The following is a 9,305-nucleotide window of genomic DNA, read 5'->3' on the forward strand; positions in this document are numbered from 1 at the left end:
ACGGGAGTGTGAGGGCTCAGCAGCTTGGCAGACCTTGCTTACATGTTTGGTTTGCAGCACTAGTGTTTTTTGTTCCCATGTGCCTACGCTGGGACTCCTCCAGGATACCAGAATAGTGCCACCACACATAACCTCGCTCTGGGAGGGAAAGCAGCGAGGTCCCATGCCCTTCTTTCTCTCTCTCCCTATAAAGTAGTTGCCACAAAATAGACCCCAAGTGACCACTTATATTAATCACAAGTCTGGATCCCCCAGGACACCTGGTTCTGCTTTCTCCATTTAGAGAGGCTGATTTAAATTCCAGCCACCAAGCCAGGATCCTTTCTTCCTACTGAAGCAGGAGGACTCATTGCAAAAACTAGACTGTGTTCTGCATGGAGAATCCCATGGATCCCATAGCCCACTTCAGATTGGCAGCCTTTTCTTTCCCCTAACTCTGATTTGCTTCATTGAAATCTGGAAGTACAAGTCCTGTCTGGAAATACAGTGCCTGTGCTCCCTAACCAAGTAAGATGGGGTGTTCAGGAGCAGTTCCTTCTGTATTTCTGGTTTGGGCTTTTTTATTGTCATGAGAACTGTGGTCATTCAAGCTTGTTTTTGTAAAGCACCCCAAGATACTGTGGTAAGGAATCCAGTAGGTGATGGCTAAATGACTACAGTCATTACTGTTGGTATTAATCATTGGAGTCAGCAAGACAGACTTGGTCTGAGGCTGCCAATGCATTTCAAAGGGAAATGGAGGCAGTGTTAGTGAGCAGCCAGACAATCACTGAGACTTGGGAAACTTACCTTTATTTTCTTCCTGGCTCTGTCCCCCTGACTTAGGACCAACCACTTTCCACCCTCTGGCTGTCTCATCTCTTTGGAGATACCAGCTCCAGCAGGCAGAGACTGGGGACTCTTCCTATTGCTTAGCAGCTACAGTGCTAGGGAATCTAGATGCCTCCATGAGTCTGCTGCATGCGTGTTTCTCCAGACATCCTAGAATCCCAGATTGGATTGGGTTGGAAGGGACCTTAAGGCTCATCCTTTCCCTATCCGTTCCCTCCCTGCCCTTGTAAACATCCTCTATAAAAGCTGACTTCAGAAGATGGGGTATGAAAGCTTCTTGGGAGGTTTCAAATGAAGCTCAGCTCTGCGACATGGCTCCTCCTGAAGGCAATGTGATGGGGATAGCATTTGCTGGGGCTGGGCTCAGCGTTTGGATGCTCCTGCTTTACATGTAGAGTTACATTTCAGGATGCTGTTCAGTACGGACACGCAGTCCTATAGCTATTGTGTTAACCCAGCGTGACACAGCCCATGAGGCTGACAGAGGAGCTAATGTTCAGAGCAGTCACTCTGCACCTTGACAGTGAGCCCCAGCAGCTCATAAAGCAGACAGTGCCTGGCTGGAAAAGAGCTGCTGCTGCTGCCACTGATGCCATGAATACGATGAATACGCTGTGCTATTCCTTCCCAGCCTTGCTTGTAATTAGGGGCACTACTCCAGCATAGGCAGCATTTCAAACAAGATTCCCCAGTGGTGCCTATAAAGCATTTAGTCCATAAATGACCCAGCCCCACTGCATCCATCCTAGAACAAAAAGGCCTGACAAATGAGGATATTACCGGCCCAGTGCCCATTGTCCTCCTTCTTGTCGAGGCTGCTAGTACAAAATAGTGCCTGAATCTGGTTTGACTGAAAAAGCTTCTATGGAGAGAGCAGGATGAAGGAGCTGTCAGCACTTACCGAGCAGCTCAGGAAGCACAGGGACTGTGAGCCTATTGTTCAGCTGAAATCCACCCCCTGCTTCTCCCTTCCACTCCAAGCTCTCAGATTTATAATTTTTGAGAACTTTCTAAAGCTTATCAGAGAGGCTTTGCTCTCTAATACATCATATCTTAAACACAGATTCCCTAATGTCCTGTTCATTGGACTGCATTCAGGCTGAAAGGACTGCTGAGCATCTGGGATCGTCTTCGCTGTGGTGTGGAAATCTGCTTGGGGGTTTTCAGCTTGGTTTCCAAGGGAAGTGAGTCTGTGCGTGTCTGTCCATCTGCCCCCAGCAATATTGGAGCCTGTTAGTCTGTTTAGACTAAATATGATCCAGAGGTATGAGGAACAGGAGCAAAGTAGCACTCAAGCTGTGAGATGGGGTGTGTGTGTGTGTGTCCCCGTAAAGATGGGCTGGTGGTTCAGTGGAGCCTGCCTTATCTTCCCAACAGCAATGCCATGCCTCCCACACTTCCACATCACAACGTGCAGCCATTCTTCTCCTCCATGTCCCACAGTCTCAGTCAGGGGATCGCTGGGACTCACTCCTTGGTTCCTTCCCCACACCAAGTCCTTCTGTTGTTGCACCAGACAGTCTGACAAGAAGAAACTGCGGAGGTTTGGATAATTTAGTTCATCTCTTGTGATCTTTACAGGACAGCCTTCTTAATGCCCGCTGCTGATCTTGCTGATTTTGCCATGTTCCAAGCCTTTTCTCAGTTTTGCTTTACTATTCCATTGTTTCTGATGTACATCAAATTGCAGAGGAATCAATAGGCTTTGAGAGGGGAGCTACACAGCAGAGGATGGGAACTTCCAAATGGCACAAAGGGTGAAGAGGTAGAAGTCAAGGGACATTTGGGGTGAGAAAGCATAGACCAGGGTTAGAAGGGGTCCAGAGCAGTCTGCTTTCTGGGAAAGCCATTTCATCTGGGAAAGGCATATTAAGCCTGAGGAAAGTGCATTTATGCATGTAAATAAATAACATGATATTTAACCTTCTTCCCAGGCGTGCTGTGAGTGTGAATGTTTGCAAAGCTGTGAGATCCTTAGTTGAAAGGTGCTGTGAAAGTGCAAAGCATTATTAATATCCTTTACCTTACTCATAATAGAGTATGCATTCATTCTGGGGAGTTTCTGGACATAAACCAGACAGCTGCAGAATGACATTTCTTGAAAGCATCTATGATTTATTTTCTGCTCTTTAATTCCATTTTGTATTGAATGCACATTTGTCATAGGACTGTTGTTCCACTGGGCCTTTCAAGTCTAAAACAGACTTAGGGACCTGATCCTTAGCTGGGATACATTTACCCTCAACTTCACTGTAGCTATTTTCTGCTTTACACCAGAAGAAGACCTCAGCCCGAAGCTTCTAGTTGAATTTCCAAGTTTTGGTGTAAAATCCAAGTGGGTTTAATGACAGATAAGACTCTCTCTCCTGTCACTAACTGTCTGGCTGGAATTCTATAGGATCTTTTTGAGACACTGGGTGTCAGGTCCTGGGAGTGATGCTGTTTTTGCAGAAACTCGAGCCTCTGGATAGGTTCCCTGGCTCTGCCTTTTCCATTTTGTTTTAGACATGTTCAGCTTTAGAACCTGGGCCTGGAAGCTGGGAGGGCTGATGTGGTTCTTTCACATTGCACAGATTTATGTGAAAACAAAACCAAAATAGCTTAGTGGATCTGGACTTTGGTTTTTTGAGAGGGAAAGGAAGAGTTGGAAAGAAATGATTGAACACATTCAATAGCTATGCCTGTATTGCTAACTAGCATATTTAATGATGCTCATGAAGTCTCATCCTAACTGTGTGCTGGGCTGCACACAGCAGTGTGAGCAGCAAGTAGAGCTGTTGGAGCAAGCCCAAAGGAGGCCATGGAGCTGCTGCGAGGGCTGGAGCAGCTCTGCTCTGGAGCCAGGCTGAGAGAGCTGGGCTGGGGCAGCTGGAGAAGAGAAGGCTCCTGAAGGGGACACCTTAGAGCAGCTGGAGAACCAGCCTCGATCCTGTAACACCCAAGCAGCCATAGCAGTCCATGCCTGGTCAGCACATCTGATTGTAATAATGTCACTTGCTGCTAAAAAAAACCCCTCAGGAGATGCATTTTACACACTTTCTGTGACACTGAGTAAAGCAGGCTCCTCTTCTGTCACAAAGCTTCTCCATCTGGAGGAGGAGGATCATCTATCCAGATGATGGCCTATTTGTTTACTCAAAACATGCTGATGCATCTGGATCAGCCATCCCATTTGTAGCAGTGGATTCACTTGGGTCAGGTATCTGACCCAAAAGAATCAGAGAAAATGGAAAATTTTCCATAAGTGCTGCTACTTTTTGGAAAGGAATTTTTCTATTGGAAAATGAATTGCCACCTTTCTTTTTAGCAGGATCACCGTGTGAGTGACATTTCCATTAGAATTACCTTATGGCAAAGCTCTTTCCAACTGAGCTAACCAAAATGTGTATTAGCATCTTGATCAGTGGCGATTTCTGAAGTTTGCCTTTCTCTCACGGCAGAACTCTTATGTTTCCAAGTATTTCCCAAAACATTGCTCTAATATCTCCAGCTGTAATACTTTGGGAAGATATCCCAGGGGAGAAATGAAAGTCAGAGACTGACTGCAAAGAGGACATGGGAAAAGCCAGTGGTTGCTTCAGACCTCATCCCTGCTCTCCTGCTTTCTGATAGAGCAGCAGCCTGAGCTCTGTGTGCACTCAGATGAAGTTGGGATTTGCATGATGGGTTTCCAGCAAGGAAAATGCAAACAGCATCTTATTTATAACAGCTGAGCTTAGGGATAAATTCCCCAGCAGCATCTGGCTACAAGGCCCTTCCCAGCCATGGGAGCAGGGACAGGGCTCATTCTGGAGACAGCAGGGCTGGGACTGCCCGTTTCCCTCCTTCAGAGATGTCCCATCGCACTCTTTGTCCCATAGAGGTTTGTTTTTCAGGCTGATCTATTTGCAGTGGGATTTGTGGCTTCTGTAAAAAAATAAAAAACAAAAAAAAGGATAAAAACAAATGAGAAAAAATAAAACCAGGCAGATTCCACGAGCTCTGTGTTCCCCCATCTCTTCCCTCCTCCTCTTTCTCTCCCTCTCTTCCCCTCCCCTTCCCTCTCCTGGCTCTGTTTTCCTTTTCATGCCAATAACTAGAAGGCTGTAATTTCAAAGCTGCAGCGGCTTTCCCAGCGCCGGGAGGAATGTGCAAGTGCCTGGGATGTTTCTGCAGGGAGCTGCGCAGCCCTGCTGTGCTCTGCAGCCCAATGGGGCACGAGGCAGCACTCGCCCCTTCCCAGCAGCATGGGCAAAGGGGCATTCGGAATGTCACTCCACAGGATGCTTTATTCCCTTTCCTTAAAGTAGCTTCCTTATTGTGCGTGTCAAGTCTTTGGGTTTTAAAGTTGATGTTTATTTTCTGGAAATAGGTTCATCTCAGCCTCCTTTTCTGCCCGTGCTCTTCTGTCACCTCGGCATGAGAGAAAGGGAGGCTCCTTTTGGATGGGATGAGTTGCACCTTAAACTCCACTGAGTGCAATGACTCTACTTCATGGGCAGATATGTCAGGCTCGGGCGTTGCCCAAAAAGCTCATCCCAGAGAGAAACGATATGAAAGGAGGAACAGACATTAAAGTTGGAGGGTTTTATAGAAATGGCCGTGTTGTTTTCAACAAAGTGTTTGATTTGATAAACCCAAAAGTTTTTGTAAAAACTTTTAATTAGTTAATTAATTTTAATTGAAATTAATTAAAAAAAGAATTTACGTTTCCAAAACAATATTGGAAAAAGTTCCAACATGGAAGAAGGTCAGAATTTATACATTTAAAAATGCCAAGCTTCTGTTCAAAGCATGGGTGTAAGCTCAATGGAAGGTCACTTGAAATAAAAGACAGAAATCACTAAAGGGATTACGTACTATTTTCCTTGCCTCACCTGCATATTTTCATTTTAGAGTGAAGTCTTTAATTTCTAGTCAAATACCTCAATTTTGTCATGCAATTTCAGAAACACCAGCTCTTAAGATTAAAAAACATTTCCCATCCCAGTTGCTGTTGCTCCTGTTCAATCTGTCTTGTACTTGCCTTTTTCTCTGTTCATTCCTCCTTTTCTGTTCTACTACATGTAAGATCTTCCTCTGTTTTTACAGGCCCTCCTGTTGCAGGGACACAAAATGTGAATAAGACAACAGAACAGCAACGGCCCCAGCCAGGTAAGTGTTGGGTTTGTCCCTGCTGCGTTTGCTGGGTACTTAGATCTGTACTAGATTGGGTGAATGTATGTGTCAAGCAGCACAGGACAAACGGCAGAGCCTGACAGGGAAGTCTCAGAACAATGAGTCAACAGCGACCAAACTCTTTCTATTTTCCTGCATTGTCCTTCCCCATTCAAAAGAAACATCCTTGTTTCAGCTGAGCCACACGCAGTGCCCAGCACGAGCTTCAAAGCATCCCAATGTGCTGTGCTGTGCTGTAGGTAGGGAAGCAGGCAGGGGCACGGAGCTCTTGATGCTGCAGTGGTGGAGTGGCTGCTCTTTACCTCCTCACCTCGGCTGCAGGGATGGTCAGTGGAAGTATCTCCAAACAGAATCAACAGGGCTTCCCCTGCGTCAAAGAAAACCAAATAAGTGAACCCTGTTGGGCAGCAAGCAGTGGTGTTTCCTGCTGGTTTCCCAAGGGGCCTTTGAAAAACTGAATACCACCTTCTCTGCTTTGCACAGCTGCTTTCTATCCCTTGTTTTTTCTTAGGGGGTGGTTCTTTTGGCATCGATTCAATCCACGAGCAAATGCTATAGATCCGAATCGCCAAACCCAGAGAGGAGCAAAGGAGAAGTATAGAGATTAGAGCTGAGGAGGCCCCTCAAAAAGGGGAAGAATTCATTCCTAATAAATGCATTGCGGGGTTTTCAAGGAACACTCAGCCTTGTTGGAGCCAGTGATCAAAATCCTGTTACTTTCATCTGTCTAATGCCCTGTTTGCTTCGGTAAGGGGGAGTTAGGTGAGCACTGCATTCCCTCATTTCAGCAAGCTCAACTGCTAACAAGTGAATTTGAAAATCTCGTCTGCTCTCCAGCTCTTTTTATTAGCAGAAATGTATTTGCTCCTGATTTGTCACTGTTCTACTATCCCACGCTTCTTTTTTTCACGTTCCATGTTTTCTAGCTGACACGTAAGTGTAGGGTATGTCCAAAGAGATTACAGACTTTGAAAGAAGGCAAGTCTGAAAGCAGTGCCAGAAACACTGTGCCATTTGGGATTCCATAAATAATTAGTGGTTTTTTGCTAAAAAAGAAAGAAGGAACAGCATCAGGTTTTGTTCCAGGCCCTAGGAGGAGTGGCAGTAAGAGTAAAGAAAGAAAATGAACATTTGAACTGGTTTGCAGAATAAGCAATAATGAACTGTTGTTTCTTTTGGAGAAATCATTTTTAAAAATAGCTTTTATTGGGTGTTTTTTTAGATCCCTATCAAATCCTGGGGCCCACCAGTAGCCGTCTTGCCAATCCAGGTAAGTTCACCTTTACATTTCAGACCACCACAATCAAAGGGATTAGCTACTACATGAGTAGCTGTTGTTCTCTGCCACTGGGGTAGGCAGTGAGAACCACTGACCATAGTAGCTGTGTTCTCATGAGTGCTTTTGCAAAACTCCTGACAGAAAAATGAGGAAAGTGGTGCAACATCACCTTTGTCAGGACAAAATCACCATCCTGAATGTTCTTACCAAAAACTAGAGTTCCCTGAGGAGAGTTTTATGGGGGACTTCAAAGCTGGTCTCTCAGATTTGCAGTCCAGTTCAGTTTTTCACTGTCTGCTATGGGATAGCTGAGTGGAAGGCACGAAACATCTCTGAAAATCACCATGTAGTAACTGTCCCTAGAATGTCATCTGCAGAAAACAATCCCTGACTTTGGGGAGTGAGACCTGGAGTAAATCTTGCTTGTACTAAACAAACTTGTACGTGTTGAATGCTGGTAAGGAAGCATCCTCATATGGCTCTTCACTGTGAGTATAACCACACCAAATAAAACCAGGAGTCACCTAGTCTGAGGAAGAAATAGTCTTCTGTTACTCAGATCACTAACTGGAAAGAAAACTGGAGGTATCCAAAGCAATATCCATGGAAAACAGTAAGAAACCAAGAGCTGGAGTATACTGTGTTAACTACTCTGTGAAGCATTTTGCAGAACAGTGTGCTCGGGAAAAAGCCTGTTTATGAATAGCCCGAAGATTTTAAGGCCAAAGGCGACCATTATGAAATCTAATCTGACCTCAAACTCACGAACAGAACAAAGGGTTGACTAACTTGTTTGCTGGGAACAGTTTATCCATTCGTACGTAGGGCTTTCTAAGGCTTGAAGGAGCAGTTCCCAGTAAAGATCGAGATAGTCCTTCTGTTTCCTGCCTTTGTCTTTGCCTTTAAGCAGGAAGCACAGTGTCATTTCCTTTCCTTTTTGGCTTGCTTCTCGCAGGGAGCGGGCAGATCCAACTGTGGCAGTTCCTGCTGGAGTTGCTGTCGGACAGTTCCAACGCCAGCTGTATCACGTGGGAAGGGACCAATGGGGAATTCAAGATGACGGACCCTGACGAAGTGGCACGGCGCTGGGGAGAACGCAAAAGCAAGCCCAACATGAATTACGACAAGCTGAGCCGAGCCCTCCGATACTACTATGATAAGAACATTATGACCAAAGTGCATGGCAAAAGGTATGCTTACAAATTTGACTTTCATGGCATTGCCCAGGCTCTTCAGCCTCATCCCACTGAATCATCGATGTACAAGTATCCATCAGATCTCTCCTACATGCCGTCTTACCATGCCCATCAGCAGAAGGTGAACTTTGTACCCCCACATCCCTCTTCTATGCCTGTCACATCATCCAGTTTCTTTGGAGCAGCCTCACCTTATTGGACCTCCCCTGCAGGAAGCATTTACCCAAATCCCAATGTCCCTCGCCATCCCAACGCCCATGTATCACCACACTTGGGCAGCTATTACTAGATGCTTTTATCTTCAAGTGGCCTTTATCAGTCTGGTTGAACTTTTTCTTTACTTCTGGGATTTTTATGGTTTTTTGGGGGACCCTTAATGGATAATTGTGGCCTTTCTGGGGAAGAATTAAAACTGGATATTGGTTATTCCTGGACCAAACCTTTTACTTTTGTAACTTTGCCTCTTGTGTCTTGAACTGAGAGATGGATGCTTCTTTGGGCCAGTACTCTGCATTTTCTTTGGTTTTTAATGCTTATGTCCTCTGTAGGAATTGACGATGAAGATTGTTTGCAATTACCTGGAACGATTATTAGCTTTTTGGTGTGAGAAGTTTTTCAGGATTCAAAGGCTTTTGACAAGACATAGATCCAAGTGTGGGTCGTAGGAAAAGATGACTACATGGGGTTTTTTTCTCGCTGTGGAGAGGGTAGGACACTTGACCATTCAGTGGAGGACATTGGGCTGCAGGGGACCGCAACTGGAATCTTAGCTTTAAGGCAGATGAGGATGTTCACCCAACTGGAAATTAAATATATATATATATATTCATATATATATATGT

At 45.2% G+C, this 9,305-nt stretch overlaps 1 protein-coding gene across 1 annotated transcript in view; it reads left to right on the top strand.

Annotated features, from left to right (window-relative positions):
- The window catches only part of FLI1 (Fli-1 proto-oncogene, ETS transcription factor), a 33,401-nt gene extending 24,096 nt beyond the window's left edge, over positions 1–9,305 (top strand). Inside the window, exons 5-7 of the mRNA XM_010023173.1 lie at positions 5,902–5,964; positions 7,211–7,258; positions 8,223–9,305. Of these exons, the coding sequence (XP_010021475.1) occupies positions 5,902–5,964; positions 7,211–7,258; positions 8,223–8,752 (641 nt within the window). The 3' untranslated portion in view covers positions 8,753–9,305. The remainder of the gene's footprint in view (positions 1–5,901; positions 5,965–7,210; positions 7,259–8,222) is intronic.

This window comes from Nestor notabilis, unplaced genomic scaffold (genome assembly GCF_000696875.1).
Source record: "Nestor notabilis isolate BGI_N333 unplaced genomic scaffold, ASM69687v1 scaffold10901, whole genome shotgun sequence".
NCBI classification, from domain to species: Eukaryota; Metazoa; Chordata; class Aves; order Psittaciformes; family Psittacidae; genus Nestor; species Nestor notabilis.